Source organism: Scomber japonicus, chromosome 2 (assembly GCF_027409825.1).
Source record: "Scomber japonicus isolate fScoJap1 chromosome 2, fScoJap1.pri, whole genome shotgun sequence".
In the NCBI taxonomy this organism is placed as follows: Eukaryota; Metazoa; Chordata; class Actinopteri; order Scombriformes; family Scombridae; genus Scomber; species Scomber japonicus.
Genome location: NC_070579.1, coordinates 25331059 through 25347901, shown reverse-complemented (window position 1 = coordinate 25347901; position 16843 = coordinate 25331059). Strand labels below are relative to the sequence as shown.

Here is a 16843-nt window from a genome sequence, read left to right as displayed (position 1 = left end):
GTGTTTTATCTGTCTCATTTACTCCAAAAAAGTTCCACACCAACGACATGTTTGTTTGAATCCGACAGCTAGTTTTAAGCCCTGTGACGGAAAATAACGTTTTTTGAATCTTGACTCATTAGCTGTCGGATTCAAACAAACATGTCGGTGGTGTGGGACTTCTTTGGATTAAATGAGACAGATAAAACACAAGCTATTTGCAATCTATGCAACAATAAAGTACCTCGTGGCGGAGCATCTGCAAAATGTTTCAACACCACAAATGTAATCAGGCATCTGGATAAGGAACACAAGGAGGAGCATGCAGAGTTTAAGAAACAGAGTGTGGACAAAGAAAAATGAACACCGAAACGGATACTAAGCAAACAGTATTAACAAGTTATTTAAAAACACATATTGCTCCCTCACGTGATGGGATCAAAATCCTGATCGTGTAAAGCCTAGTTGCCTGGATCTCAACAAGTGCTCTGTGTCTACAGCTGTCACAACAGTAAAACCTTTACTGTATCTGCTGGCCAACAATATCACCCCCAGCAGCAGAGGACAAGAGGCAGGAGGTGGGTATTCTGTGGCCAATATTCATGATAGATGGTACTCAGTGAAATCATCTCTACATCTGCCGGAGACCTCTGCCATTATTACCTGCATTATTTACAGTTGCCTGAGCTGCAATGTTCTCTGCCTGGGCCAATTCTGAATTGGATATCACAGCTTTGGAAATAGCCGAATTCATGATGTGTTGACCCTTAGATTGACCTCTGTTGCTGTGCATGCTTTATGTTCCAGAGTGCCTGAAGGCAAGATGAAGGGCAGGGTCATCAGAGGAGACGTGGCACACCTGTACAGTCTGGCTCACCTGCATTTTAGATAGCTGCCGGATCATGTTCTGGAACACTCACCATACTGCACCCTGTGGACACTCCAGCTCTCCACATTTCCACTATTTTTTATTCTTAACTTTAACCCCTCATCTAAACAGCAGGTGTAGTGTGAGAGGCATGACAGCAGAGCAGCAGCAGCCTGCTATGTCTGTCTCTCTACACTGGAGGTGTTCAGGTGCAGTGTTGAGTGTAGGTCATCTGTGTGTTAGAAGCACTCACATCCCAATACACATGACACATGTGAAAGTGTAAATGAACTTCAGGTTACAGTTACATCAATGAGACATGGTTGAGACACGAGCATTTACAGAGCCTGTGCAGACAGCTGCATGTAATCTCATACTCATAAAAAACACATCTGACGTGCTTGCTCTCTAAACATGGGGTTACACACACCTAATAATAAACTTATTCCTGGATGAGCCACCATTTGTTACAAGTTGGCTTCTTGTACGAAAAGGCAAAGTAACATTCAGGGGTTTCATTCAACCAAGACACAGATTAACACTAAAGCCATCACACGAAAACATGATCAGTTGTGCGAGGAGTGTGTGGATGAATGTTTCATGAGGTGTGTTAAAGTTAAGAATACAAAATACTGAAAATGATAAGAGCTAATGTGTCCACAGGGTGTGGTGGGGTGAGAGTTCCCCAGTGTGGTCTGGCAGCCATCCTAAATACAGGTGAGCCTGGCTGTATGCCACATCTCCTCTGATGACCCTGCCTTGTGTGAACTTCCTCTTTTGTTAAAAGAAAGAAACAACTTGTAATAATGAAGATAAGGTTTAACCTCAGAAACCTTGTTTTTTCACACATTTGTATCAGGAAAGTAATAAGAGAACAGGTTCATATAAGCTGCAGGGTAGAGAAGGCGACCAGTGTTCGGAAGCAACAGTTTAGCTTTCTCAGCAAGTCTGCCTACAGCTGAACACCACTGCACACTGTGCTGCTGAGGTCATGACATGATTTCTTACTAATGTAAGTTAAGCCAGTGTTTAGGAGGAAGAGGAGAGCCCTCGTATGCCGTAAAAACACAGAAGAGCGGTGTGTGTGCTGCAGTAATAAACTACCAATATGAACCAAAAACATTGCTGACATATCTGATGTTCTCTGCAGTGAGATAGGTTGCCAAAGATATGTCCATCCCACTAAACGTTATGTTTTCAATGTAAAAGAAGTTATTCTAAATAATCCTTGATAAGAGATTAAAAGGCGATGTCTGTGTTTTTTTTGTGTGTGTGTGTGTATATTTCCTTTGACTTTAATAATCCATGAAGTGTCTGCCCGTCTATGGGCACATCACAGACGGGGAGTGATCATGATGTCACCAACATAAACAGCCTGTTTCATCATTTGAAGCAGAAAAATTATCCAACTATTGACCCACATGCACATGCTCACTGAGCAAACTGGAGATCTCTGTCCATACAGCTTCTGTTTCTGTATCTCTAAACTGTGCAACGTTGCTCTCCTCTCCTCTCCTCAATTGAGGGTATGTCATTATGTGCATGTCTGATCACTAATAATTAGTTTACATTAAACAGTTCTATGTATTGTTGGTATAAAAAGGGAGGACCAAACCTGTAGCAACCTTTCCTTGTTTGAAGTTAAGTGAAATGCATAATGTTAATAATTATAATAATACTAATAATACTAATAGTAATAATAATAATGATTATGATAATAATGATAATAATAATAAGTTACAAAGTTCTTTGTGGTAAATACAAGAGTAAAAATGGAATCAAATTCAAATAAAAGTCAAGATAAAATAAAAGTTCAGGAATCAGATATTACCAGTAGGTCTAATTTTCTCAGTTGTGCCTGAACAATATACAGATTGGTTAGGCAGAGCTGGCTGATGGGTCAAGGAAACTCACATTGCCACAAAAAGATGTCATTCATTTCTTATTCACTGTTTGTGAGGGAAGACTTCTACTACTTGTAGCTTTTGCGGGGCTTACTTCAGCTGGCTGAAACTTGAGAGCATAAGTTTGGCTTTCACTTTGGTGGGAGTGGGACCTTTTTTGTCAAACAGGCAAAATAACTGGGTATATGTTCTTGTGTTCTATCACTCTTTTATCTTTCATAGGATGAATACAGATGCGCACACACATATACACATAAGGTGCCTGACTGCAAAATGTTTACGTTACTGGATATGCATTTGCTGACTTGCCTGAAACCAGACTTGTATTATTTTTCTTCCCTGATTTTAATATTTCATTTTATTGATAGACGACATAGCCATAAATCTGAGACAAAAATTAATATTTGAAAATAACATATAGACCTAACATATAGGTTTTCAAACCTTACCTAAGATTCTGTCCTTATTTTAGTTTCTGGGTGATACAACTCGAGAGTTTCATGTCAGAGCCACGGTGATGCTCAAACCTCTTAAATCTTTCAGCTTCTGAACTTAGATCTAGATCTAGATCTTTTACTGTGACATCTGAGTTCACCTGAAAGGCTGCAGCCTCAATCTGTCTGTGTGTCTCAATGCTCTATGGTCTGGCCAATCTGATCGCATGCATGCAATAACATGAGTTTTCCCTGATAATGTATCCACATACAGATTGAATTTTTATGCTAGGTGTAAAAAGGGTATTGATGATAAGATAATGAACCATTGATAGGGCCCTGCTAGAGGATCTCAAGCAGTGACCAGGCTCATATTGTGTGAGTATGTCATATATAGTCAGTGAAAGGTAGCAAGGACTGGTGTGACTGACATGCTCACTACTCTTAGAACATGTTAAAAGCCTGGCAACAGAGTTTTTTATTTAGCTTTAGATGTTTTGCCTGGTTAGACCCAAATAAAGTACATTGCAGTAGTCAGTCAGTAGCATATAAAAGCATATTAACTTGGCTAGATCTGCAAATAAAAAGAGTGACCTAATTTTAGTTAAATATCTCACAATGCAGGACTTAATCACAGTCACCTGACCTGATTAGGAGCAGTTGTGCTTTATGTGTCACTCAAAGGGAAACTTCAGTATTTTTCAAGGTGCGCCCTATTTTCCAATCTTTTTGTGTGACTAATGGGGACAACAATTTTTGAAATTGGTCCAGTATTGAGCGAAAGTGCTGCAGCCTACAGCCAAGAAATGGGCTGCAATGCAATGCAGTCCTTGAGGGCAATACATACCCTGTCCACTAAAAGTGCTTGCACAGCTATCAGCTAAACATTAAATAATAAGCTAAATATTCAGCCATGATAAAAAAATAAGCTATGCTTTCTATACTCCAACACAACAAAACCTTCCTGCCAACTCTCACAATATTTCAGAATGTGAATTCTCCTAGAGTGAGGCTTGGTTAGACAAAAAAAGAAAAGAAAAGAAAAACAGATCAGATCAAGCGAAAGGTGAAGAACAACATTTTAGTTCTTGTATGGTCCTTTTCATAAGTTGTCAGATACTTAGGGAATAATGATCGGAGCCTGTCAGTGGCAGCACTTTTAGTGAACATACTTTGACAGGGTGCTATTGCACTGTCAGATTACATTGTGGCATGTCTTGCAGCCGCTGGCCTAAGTGCTCTTGCTCAATACTGGACCAATTTCAAAAATTGTTGTCACCATTAGTCGCTTAAACACAAAAATAAGGGAAAGTAAAGTCCAGGTTGAAAAATCCCTTAGTTTCCCTCTAAGACAGCACATGTGCTTTTTTGTATTAAAACTATTGCATTATATAAAGCACCTGTAGACAGATATGTAATTGCGTTAGAATGATTAATGACTAAATGGTACTGAGAGTACCTAAGAGCATTTTAACAATAGTGTTAAGTGCTCTAACAATACTTAACAATAATGCAATTACTGTCACTTTAAATTTCCCCACCGTGGGACAAATAGAGGAATATCCTATCTTATCTTATCTTACTAGAGCAATGTGACCACACTGGAACAACATTGTGTTTGGATCCAATTGTTGATGAGGTGGAAAATGACCAAAATTTGACAGACAATAGACACAATTAATAATGACTATTCAAAGGTTACTGTATAAATAAAGGAACTTGACAGTGGTAACCAGGTGAAACAAAATGTACTGAAGGAGAAGACAACGTGTCATCTGAGGTAAAGAAACACTTATAAAATTAACAAATAATTGACAAAGTAAACCACATATTCAGAGTACAACATCAAAAGAAAAAAAACTTTGCATAAAGCAGTGAGTCTGTGTTTGTGTCCAGAGGGAATGACTGTCCGCAGGCAAATGAGAAAATGAGGAGACGGTGCCAAGAATGTCAAAGACTGTGTAGTCAGTCAGGAAACTTCAGCAGAGAGAAAATACACATTGGGATTACAGCCAGCACTCTGAAAAGATCAGTTAAGTGCATATAAAGGGAATCTGGAGTTCAGCGTTTCTTGTGTGGCATCAGCTCTGCATAGTTCTGATTATTTCTCGTCTCTGCCTAAGAAAGCTCCAGGGACAGCAAAGGGCTGGGAGCGAAGCGTAGAGAATATGAAGGATAATGTGATAGAAAATGAATTGTCTTGGGTGGTTGGCTTTGTCTCTTAGGGAGTGACGGCATCCCGATATTGTTTTTTTACAACATGAGTCAAAGCTCTAATTCTTTCTTATGGTCTCGGGTGCTATAAATGTCATCATGGTGTAGTACATTTTGTTCATGTAGACTCGGCTATTTATTTTGCCAAAAGAATTACTAAAAAAAAAGTTTCATTCAATTGACTTGAGTTTTGAACTGACTGCCTCATATTTTTTAAATATATAAATAATTTTGATAATTGGACAGCAAATTGGACATTTCAGGCAGATTCACAGAAGACTGAGAAATCACAGAGAAGCTTTTTTCTGATATGATCTAACAGCAAGCCATAAGCAGGAAAAAAATAATACCACAGATTTTCTTTTTGATTCAATATTATCCAATATGTCCTCATCCTAGCAAAGCTGCTACAACTGTTTTAGATACTGAAACCGTTGAAGTGGCTGGTGAAGTATAAATTCTACAATAAGTTTTAAAAGATTCAGTTGAAGTTCAGGTACTAAGCTGAAATGTCATTCTAAGTATACAGTAGGTCAACTTTGAGCTGTAAGTGTCAGTTAAAGCATTGATCCTGAAAAAAATCAGCCAAAATCAGAATAAATATATTTTTGTTTCTCTAATAACACCAATAATGAATCATATGCTCATTTGGTTAACAACTCTTATCTTGTCAGTAGCAAAAGTAAGAAAACAACTTCCTGTTATAGTACTTGAACTGTGATTAGAGGATTTCTGATCAATGAGTCCAAAACAAAGTGCTGAGGCTTAAAGGGGACTCATTATGCACATTTATAGATCTATATTTTTAATCTGGGGCTCTACTGGAATATCTTTGTATGATTTACAGTTCAAAATCTGCTGACTCCAGGGGGTACATCAACAAACTATAATAGTAGGATTATACTTTTCCTTCTATTATTTCGTTCTCTCATTCTTTACTTGAAATGCCAAATTGTTTAATACATCTGTATGTTTGATCTGGAATCTGATCAGAAATATGAGAGTGGACAATGTGAACAATCTTAGCAACAAAGGCTGCAGAACAGAACAGTTGGCTGTTTAAGACACTTTCAATTTTTGCAAAATGTATTCAGAGCAAGTTGAAGCCTGGACTTTTGACTTATAGGGAACATTTCAAGGTAGTATTTCAGGTGTTGGAACGTTGACCATGTTTAACATGCACACCATCATAAGAGTATAAAAATAACAGAAAATCATAAAAAAGTATAATATGTAGGCTGTATGTGCCCTTCAGTTTGTTATTGGTGATGCTGGTGATGTCCTCTGTGGCCTCAAAACTTTAGGTTATTTACATAACCCCGGTTCTCTGAGTAATATGAGTGAGATGTCTCACTATGGGATGCACGCCTCGCTGCAGCCCTCAGAAGCATTTATCTCATTACGCCAATCCTGATTGGCTGGTGAACGTGTCCGTCCGCCACAGGTAGTCCCACCTACCTTAAATAGCTCATGCGGACGGCACCACCCTCATTCAAGATAAGCACCTCTTCTCACTCGCCCAAGCAAGAAGGGTAGTCTGGTGAGACATCTCACTCATATTACTCAGAGAACCGGGGTTATGTAAATAACCTAAAGTTCTCTTTCATAATATTTCGTTCGATGTCTCACTATGGGATATGGTTGCTCCCGTATTGCCAGACAAGCTTATCGAGCGTCCACCAACCCACAGGGAAAAATGTACTCTGTTCCAATCAGGACAGCAAAACCGCGCGTGCCACGCACGGAGCGGAGACGTCCAGCATATAAAAACGGACAAAAGTGAGAGGCGAGGACCAACTCGCTGCAGCACAGATGTCCTGAACAGAAACTCCCCTGAATAAGGCCCAGGATGCGGCCAAGCCCCGAGTCGAGTGTGCCCGCAGACCCGCAGGTGTCTGCAAACCCTGACTCGTATAAGCCAAAGCAATCGCCTCCACGACCCAGTGGGACAGGCGCTGCTTTGTGACAGGTTTCCCCTTATGAGGATTAGCCCAGGAGACAAACAGCTGATCGCTCCTCCTGAAACCCTTAGTCCTGTCCATGTAAGCGCGCACCGCACGGACTGGACATAACGCATGTGACCGCTGCTCTCCAGGTGAGGCAGCAAAGGCCACAAGGTCAATAGGAGAACATGAGCCCACTACCTTAGGCACAAAGGCCGGGTTGGGCTTCAAAATCATCCTCACATCCCCCGGGAAAAGCTGAGTGCATGATGGATGCACCGAAAGCGCATGGATGTCACTAACCCGTTTAGCCGAAGCCAGAGCCAGTAACAACACTGTCTTGAGAGACAGGTGTTTCAAGCCTGCTCCCCCCAGCGGCTCAAAAGGAGGACCCTTGAGCCCCTCCAGAACCACCGCCAGATCCCATGGTGGCACCAGCGGTCTGGACACGGGGAGAAGCCTGCGCGCTCCCTTCATAAAACGGCAAACCAGCGGGTGCTGGCTCGCTGTTTGTTCCCTAAACCCCACGTGACAGGCAGCTATAGCTGCCAAGTACACTTTAACTGTGGAGAAGGCTTTTCGTTTGTCAATCAGGTCCTGTAAGAATGACAATATCACACCCACTGGACACTGAAAAGAAACATGGCCATTTCTGTGACACCAGTCCTCAAACACTCTCCACTTACAGTCATACAGAGACCTAGTGGAAGAGGCTCGAGCACTTTGTATAGTGGAAATTACACGCTGTGGGAGTCCCACAGCTGACAAATTGAACCACTCAGGGGCCAAACCCACAGCGCCAGGCGTTCTGGGTGCGGGTGGAAAACCGTCCCCCCCCCCTGCGATAACAGGTCCCTGCGCAGCGGGAGCTGCCAAGGTTGCGCGCACAGCAACCGATATATCTCCGCCAGCCAATGCATCGCAGGCCAATGCGGAGCTATCAGAATCAGCGCGTGGCCGTGGTCCCTCACTCTGGATAGAGTGGCGGGTATCAGGGCCAAGGGAGGGAACGCGTAAAGAAGCTCGTGCGGCCAGACGTGCGCTAGAGCGTCTATGCCGAGGGGAGCATCCAGGCTGCGCAGAGAGTAAAACAGCGCGCACTGCGCGTTTCCTCTTGACGCGAACAGATCCACCGCGGCCCGACCATAACGGGCCCATATCTGTTCCACAATCTCCGGGTGCAGAGTCCACTCCCCGTATACCGGCGCGCCCCTGGACAACAGGTCCGCGCCCGTGTTCAGAGCTCCCGGGACGTGCGTCGCCCTCAGGGAGAGGAGACGACCGCAGCTCCACAGGATCAGTCTGCGTGCCAGCATGTGCAACTGACGAGAGCGCAACCCCCCTTGGCGGTTGATGTACGCTACCGTCGTGGTATTGTCCGTCCTCACCAGGACATGATGGCCCATGAGAGACGGGAGGAAGTGTTTCAGGGAGAGGAACACCGCTGAAAGTTCCAGAAAATTTATGTGAGACCGCTGGAGGTCCACACTCCAGCGGCCCCTCACTGACCGGCCCTCGTGAATTCCGCCCCACCCTGTCAGGCTGGCGTCCGTAGTGATCACCTTCCTGGACAGGACAGAGCCCATGGGCACCCCGCGGGTCAGAAAAGACGGGGCTCGCCAGTGGCGCAGTGCCCTGACGCACCCCGGCGTAACCAACACTCTCCGTGCGCCATGACGCACGGGATCCAGCCCGCATGAGGCCACCCAGAGCTGGAATTCCCTCATGTGGAGGCGACCGAGACGAACCACGAGAATGGCTGACGCCATCAGTCCGAGTAATCGGAGACACAATCTGAATTGAACAGATTTGCCTGGATGGAAAAGCGCGAGACATGCTCTGAAAGCTCTCACTCGCTCCGCCGAGAGGCGCGCCGTGAAAATCACCGAGTCCAGGGATAATCCCAGAAAGATTATGTCCTGTGTCGGGCACAGCATGCTCTTTTCCGCGTTTATCACAAAACCCAGGTCTAATAGGTGCCGTGTGAGAATACGCGTATGCGCCATGGCCTCCTGCCTCGATTGTGCCAAAAGCAGCCAATCGTCCAGATATGTGGCCAAGCGAATGCCCTGCTGTCTCAGCGGGGCTATCGCCGCTTCCGTGCACCGGACGAACACCCTCGGGCTTAAAGACAGACCGAATGGGAGCACGTGGTACTCGTAGCACGTCCCCTGGAAAGCGAACCTCAGATACTTTCTGTGGGGAGGATATATTGGAATGTGGAAATACGCGTCTTTCAGATCGACAGAAGTGAACCAATCGTTCTGTCGCACCAGGCGCAGCAGGGATGCGTGTGTGAGCATCCTGAACTTGTATTTCCTGAGAAATGTGTTCAGAGCACGTAGATCCAGGATAGGGCGAATACCACTCCCCCCCCGTTTTGGGACCAGAAAGTACCTGGAGTAAAAACCGCTCTGACACTGTGCGGGAGGAACGACACAGATTGCTCCTTTGTTTAACAGTGAGAGGATTTCCTCTTGTAAAACACGAGCTGACTCTCCCTGAGCCTGGGAGTGTATTATGCCGGCGAATCGAGGGGGAACGGCGGCAAACTGCAGCCTGTAACCTCTCGAAATCGTCTTCAACACCCAGGGTGAAGCTGCGAGCGCAGCCCACCTCTCCCACCTGCGGCAGAGAGGTGAGACGCGCTGCAGCTCCTCCACCATGAGAGGTCCCAACCGCGGTGTGGTGGTGCCCTCTCGTGGTGGAAAACTGACATGGCCTCTGGGCAGTGCTGTGCACTTTGGCCCGGGAGGACATTTTATAGTTTTGGCTTTTATGCGCTGCGCCCTCGGCACTCGGCCTGGATGCGACAGCGGGGCACATTTTATTTTCTTTATGAAAACTTGTGTGTGTGTGCGTGCTTGTGGACATGGGAGAGGGGCAACCGCTGAACCCTCTGCCGTCAGATGTCCGTCTCTCCCGGTCTGCTCTGGCACGGTCCGTGGCAGCCGGGAGATGGGGGCGTGGGGGGCCCCGGAGTGCACGCTCGGAAGCCAAACAGGTGGAGCTGGAGAACGGGGAACTTCCAGCTGCATCACCGGTGAAGAGAGGGGCGGTCAGGCCGCTCTCTTCTTCTTCCTGGCCTGGTGGCTGGTAGCTTGCGCGGGCTGTGCCGGCGGAGCTGTAGCTGGGGCCGAGGGCTTCTTGAACCAGCCGGGCCGCCCGGGCACGGGCGGCGGGGCGGGCTGAGGTTTCGGATGTTTCGGTATTTTGAACTGCGAAACCTGGGAGGCAGCCTGCGCGAAGGATTTACGCTGCGCAGGTGGAGAGGGAGCTGGGGGCTTGCGAGGGAGGCAGAGCTTGAGAGCTTCGTCTTCCTTCTTTTTGGCTTCACACCGTTTTTGCATCGATGCTAGGGCGGAACCAAAAATACCCTCCGGGACAATGGGCATGTCCAGGACGTCGTCCTTCTCTCTGTCTGACAGGCTGGCGAGGTTGAGCCACCGCGCTCGCTCCTGCAGAACCATGGTCCCCATCGCTCTTCCCGTGGCCTGGACCGCGCAGCGTTGGACACGGAGACACAGGTCGGTGATGACCGGTATCTCCTCCCACGCAGCTGGGTCCTGAGTTAGCGCAACATCCTCGCACAACTCAGCCTGGTAAGCCGTGAGCAGCGAGAGGACATTGAGCGCTCTGGCCGAGAGCGCCGCCGCCTTGTACGCTTTCTCAGTCAGGGCTGACTGAAAACGGTCGGACTTGGACGGCAGGCTGGGGCTCCGGGAGGACACCGCTGACAGCTGGGGGTGAAGGTGAGCTGCAACAAGTGGCTCCATCGGAGGCATGCGGAGCAGACCCAGGCTCTCCATCGCCTCACAGTCGAGGGACGAGGCCCCGGGAACCGGGCTCCGGCTGCTGTAGGGGCGGTCTCTCCATGAGCGCGCCACCTCCTCCAGCAGCTCCGGGAAGACGGGGAGAAGTTGCTTCGTCGCGCTCTTGGCCAAGGGCAATTTCTTCCCCTCGTAGCGAGATCTGGTGGTCTCAGCTACGACAGCGGGCCAGGGGATGCCCAGCCGGGCAGCAGCGCGTTTGCACACGTCTAGCATGTCCGAGCTGGGGGAGGGAGAAGCTGGTGTGCTACTCTCATCTCCATCCCGAGAGTCGACGGAAGCCGCGGGCTTTGCAGCCCGAGCTGGCGTGATGAAGATGTCATCCTCTTCTTCATCCTCTGATATGAGGAGATCCAAGGCGCCATCATCATCTTCCCCATAGTCCAAATCCAGGACGTCTTCCTCCAGCGGGGGAACCGCGGCTAGCTCGAGCTGGGAGCCCCAGCTGTTGCTAGCCTCCGGTGTCGCCACCGCAGCGACCCCCACCTCCTCTCCGCCCTCGACGGCGGCGCCGTCGGAAGAGAGATAGGGGTCATGTCCAGACAGGCTAGCCTGGCGGGCTAGTCGTCTGCGGAGACTCTTGATGGTGAACACCGCACAGTGTTGACACGAGCCGGGGACCTCGATAGCCGCCCGGGCGTGTTCCAGCCCAAGACAGCACGAGCAGACCTGGTGTGGATCCATGCTCGATATCTTATTCCCGCAGCGACAGAGTCTGGCTCCGGAGTCTCCGTGCCCTCTGGTGTGAGGGGTTTTAGCCTCCATTCCGTGCGAGCTGGTGTGCAGGCAGGGAGCCGAGGCAGTTAGCTGGTGTGCTAACCGTAAAGAAACCGAGAATTAGCTGGTGTGCTAATGCCCGGTGCTCGAGTAGCCGTGGTGGGGCGTCGAGAGCAGTGCTGACCAAGCCGTGGAGGGCAGGAAAGCACTGAGTTCGATCTGGTGTGACCGACGAAGCAGAAAAATGTCCTAAGCTAGTAGCGCCCAGCGACAGAAGCTAAATAAGATCCGTCTATGGACAGTTAAGCTAGCTAGCCCTGGACGCGAGATATGCTCCGAGTGAGAAGAGGTGTTTGAATGAGGGTGGTGCCGTCCGCATGAGCTATTTAAGGTAGGTGGGACTACCTGTGGCGGACGGACACGTTCACCAGCCAATCAGGATTGGCGTAATGAGATAAATGCTTCTGAGGGCTGCAGCGAGGCGTGCATCCCATAGTGAGACATCGAACGAAATATTATGAAAGAGAACTCACTGTACTATACAGATCTATTCAAGAAAATTACGCTATGTGAGGAATCTGATTGCGGAAGGTTTTTTCACAAACACAGTATAGCACTGACAGTGTCAAAGCCGTTCATTAAGATGAAGGCATTCTCTGCTCATAGAGAGGATGCCACAAAGCTCAGGGTTAACAAGAAGCATCTGCCTGGAAATGGAAACATGGCCTTTTCTGTGTCACTGTTTGATATCCTTTATCCCAAATCAACGCAATGACCAAAGCCTGCTGAGCTCAGAGGTTGTCAACTGAAACCTTGAGAAGACTGTTAAAAGGATGGATTATCTGTAGCAGTACAGGGACAGAGATACAAGCAAGATACCAGAGAGTGCCTCAGAGCAGAGCTTCTCTGCCTCACAGATATGACTCTCATCACCTTAAAGCAAAGAATTTCACACCCACAAAATCTCCTGATTCCTCTGAGATGAGAAAAAAAACACTGTAGGGAGGATGACATTTGATGCATGCTGCTGAAGGTTTTAGCAAAAGAATGGGTGGTGTTGATGCAGAGGATCTGAACCTGCAGGTCAGGAAATTCCCCTCTGATGTTTCCACACTCTCTAGGACGCTGGGTAATGCCTGGAGGGAAAAACATAGATCTGAGTACAGTTCCCTGACTGTTTCTCACACTCCCTGTGACAGTTGCTTCAGGTGAGAGTAGATTTTTTTTTACTTTGAATCTTGTTACAACTTTCATCCAAATCACTAGAGAGGCTGTCAGCAGTGGCTGATACTGGCGTCTCCACTGAGGATAGTCAAAGAGTCGCTGGGTAAAAGTCTTTGATTAAATGTGCAGAGGCCAAAGCTTGTAGGTTCAAGTTCTGATCATAATCTTTAAACAGCCATCAAAACTATGCCACCCAGAGACTGCAAACAGAGAAAAATATTTTTAATAAAGAAACCATATAAGAGTGTTGTGGGAAACCCAAAATCTGTAAAAACACAATTAGTTGAACTGTAGGGAATCTGTGCTTGTTTTCAGGTAAATCATTTGTTGCATAGTAGGGGTTCATACTATCACCTGATTGAAGGTGATACATTACAATTATAGACAGAACAGAAAAGAAAAATACATCTCCCCATTCTGTCAATATACAGTACAAAGACAACACCTCAGTTTCATAGATTTAGTTAGTATGGACTGCTGCAGCTAACATGCACTGTGCAGAAACTGAAAATATTTTAAATTTAATGGGAAAGTTATGAGAGGAAGTGAGATAAGCAAAATTAACGCTCTCATGTCTTGTTTTATTTTTTCCTCTGGATTTTGATGTTGGTGAATGTATAAGAACTCATTTGTTTTCACACTTGGCAAACTTGTAACCTATCCCAGCATAATGTTTAGGTCTCAATAAAAATTGATAATAATATATCAGAAAGGAACTGAAATGGAATAAAATGAATACTGCATATGATATTGCCAATGTTGCCCTCATTACCAAAACCAAATAGTTATACAGTTGGAGACAAATTTAATATAAATTCTTAATAGGGTTGGCTCATGATTCCTTTCACACATTTATAAATACACACATACAAAGTATATATGCGTATGTGTAGATATGCTCTCTAAAAGGGCATAAAAATGCAAAAATATTGCTTAATACTAATCACAGCAGCCTCAGACAGCAAAAAGTAATGAAGTCAGAGAATCATTACTTTGGATGATGAAGTATAATTTTGACCTTAAGTGCTGTGGCAATATCCCCCACCATCTGTGTTATGTGCACTTGGTCACATTGTACAGTTCAATGTTGAGTGTTGACATTTATTATTAGGCAGGTTTTAATGAAGTAAATGCAAATTCAGAGCAACCAGCTGTCCTGCTTTGTACTGAGGCAGAAGGACTACAGGGAATATACTGTACAAATAAATAGCCTGAGGCTTTAATACACAAACTAACTAATTAAACACTTGTGTTGATATCACCTACATTGAGTTTCATTAATGTTCGTATCAATTACAATGATTTTGTGCCTGAAGCTGTTATGAGGCAGGTCACCTCAAAAGAATGAAAAATGTCAACTTTGAATACATGAAAAATAACATTTATGACTAGCCCAGGGCCAACATTTAGACCTTAGAAAACAAAAACTTCAAATCAATAAAATGTAACCTTGATACCAACACCAGGGAGTTGTATAGTTTCTGTTCAAACATCAACGCTGGCTGACTTTACCTTATTAACCAGGTCACTAAACAGACTAATAAATTGATCATCAAAAAACAAGGTGCTCTTCTGTGGGATCTATATACTCTACCAGCCCAACAAATTCTTTTACGTATACACAAACCAAGATAGTGGGTACAGTTGGGAAAAGACAGTAGTTAAAAGAAACCTACAGTATGTTGACTGTGTTAGGAATTGATGTTCAATGCTATTGTCAGGCAAGACTGTAGATATAAATCTGTGTATGACAACTACATTATAGTTAGGAGAAGATTGCTGATATAATAAATAACCTGCAAACTTTGGAAACACACTGCTTTTTTTTGGTTGATAGTTACACCACTATTGTACCTGTCAGTGTAAACATTTGTATTGCGTTTTGATTTGAATACCTTTATTGTCATTTTTGCTACTGTCTACATTACATTTTGTTTATTCACTATAAAAGTGATTATACAAACAGAGGGTAAAAAATGAAAAGCACAGAGGACAGATACATGGTATCACATACAGAGTAGCATTCTAAGTAGAAAAGATAAGCTGCTCTGGGCCTTGGTGTAAACTGAGAAACACAGACCTCAAATATCATAAGCAACATAACTACTGAACTGAAGTGAAGTCCAAACTGACTGCACACAAATCACAGGGGAACATTTATACTAAACACGAAAAACTGTGACTTACTGTATATTAACACTTGTGCATTTAGTCCAAATATACTGGATCCCTACAACAATAAAATGTCATATTGTTTGGAAATTCATTAATAACTTAATTGCACATGATCCAATGGATATAGTGAAGTTTTTTTTTACCATCTTATGAAAACAGCTTGATAACAGAAAAGCTTAATGTTTTACTCCAAAATGACGTTTAACGGTTCTGTCAGTAAGGAAAGAGATAGGCTCTGGATACAAAACTAATAGTGATAAAGGACTGTGAATATGATTATTTTTTTAAACTGGTTCACCTACAGTATGTTTAGAGATGTGAAATTTGTTTTGAAATTAGTGCCCTATGACTAGAGAAAACTGAGAAAAGGCTAGATTCCCCAACAACCAGTGTAAATGCATTGCATGTGTCAAATCTACTGATACACAACACGCCTGACGAATACATTAAATTACGATTACTTTACTGAGGCTTATTTTCATTTACAAATTTTTTTTCCCTCATTGAGTCTGGATGCATACTGGTGTAAAAGCATCATAACACAAGCATTGAAATGGAATCACTTATGAGGATCAATGCAAACTCACTGAGAGCTGTAAAGTTACACAAGCCAGAACGCTGCAAGCTGTCATCTCATTTTCAACTTGTTTTGGGAAGAAATGGTAGATGAAGGGGTAAAAAATTGCAACCAAACACTGTTTTTTAATTGTTTTGGATGATGAGTAGCTGACCGGACTGTGCTCAAAGCTGGATGCAGCCATAAAAGTTAAGTTAACTCAAACACACAGTCCTTAATTGTATTGTACAAAATAGGGTCAAAAGTATCGTAGCTGAGTATCACCATATCTGAATGTGTGAAAACTTTTTGTATGAAAACATTAAAATGTGCAAATAAGTTTTGAATTCAAATGTTTAGATGTGTAAAAAAAATAGACATTTAATGTTTTGATCCATAAAGAGAACTGTAGTTGTGCAGACTTATTGTGAACAAATAAAAAAGATTTGCACAAATAATTTCCAATGTTTGCAGTTACAAAAAGATTTGTAGTTACATATCTATCTGTCTGTGGGTGAAAACACAGAACTCAGTTGTATGTGTGAATCTCAAGTTTACAACTGCAAATCAAATCTATGAATACAAATAGTTCTGTCCTGCTTCCTCCTGAATAGCCAATGGAGATGGTCAGATTAACACATATTTTGACTGTCTGATCAGGGAGCCAGGGGGGCAAGCTGTGAGTCTGTGACTGAAGTATTTACTATATTTACTAGTATGATACCTGCTTTTCCCTATCGCTAGCATGATATGGTAGGTAGAGTGTTTTGGAAAACCAATATTTGATAGCCTTGAGGACACCACTATAGAAAATGAGGAAACAAAGTTTGTAGTTTAAGGCAGTTCTCCAAAGTCCCTGGTTTGATTCGTTTTGTGTCACCTGGCGGACTCTCACTGGTAAATGAGTGGGGGCCTGTGGGTACAGGCTATATGGAATGAAGTTAACCATTATTCATTGGCATATACTACCTACATGGTCATGATACAATGCTAATTGAA

General features: G+C 44.5%; 1 protein-coding gene across 1 annotated transcript; it reads right to left on the bottom strand.

The window, feature by feature from the left end:
* Window positions 1–7111: 7111 nt before the first annotated feature.
* On the bottom strand, window positions 7112–10380 carry LOC128366098 (uncharacterized). Its single transcript, XM_053326775.1, has 3 exons — window positions 10239–10380; window positions 8086–10145; window positions 7112–7939 (listed from the first exon to the last, which is right to left on the bottom strand). Exons 1-3 carry the CDS (start codon window positions 10378–10380, stop codon window positions 7112–7114), a joined length of 3030 nt encoding a protein of 1009 aa, XP_053182750.1.
* Between the last annotated feature and the right edge of the window lie 6463 nt (window positions 10381–16843).

What these genes read in the sequence shown, in the direction of transcription:
- LOC128366098 (XM_053326775.1), bottom strand. Translation starts at nt 10,380, where the DNA reads ATGCAGCTGGAAGTTCCCCGTTCTCCAGCTCCACCTGTTTGGCTTCCG. An exon ending in CGGACATCTGACGGCAGAGG is followed by an intron (nt 10,146 to 10,238) that starts GTTCAGCGGTTG and finishes TGTCGCATCCAG; the next exon opens with GCCGAGTGCCGAGGGCGCAG. An exon ending in AGCTGTGGGACTCCCACAGC is followed by an intron (nt 7,940 to 8,085) that starts GTGTAATTTCCA and finishes TCATTCTTACAG; the next exon opens with GACCTGATTGACAAACGAAA.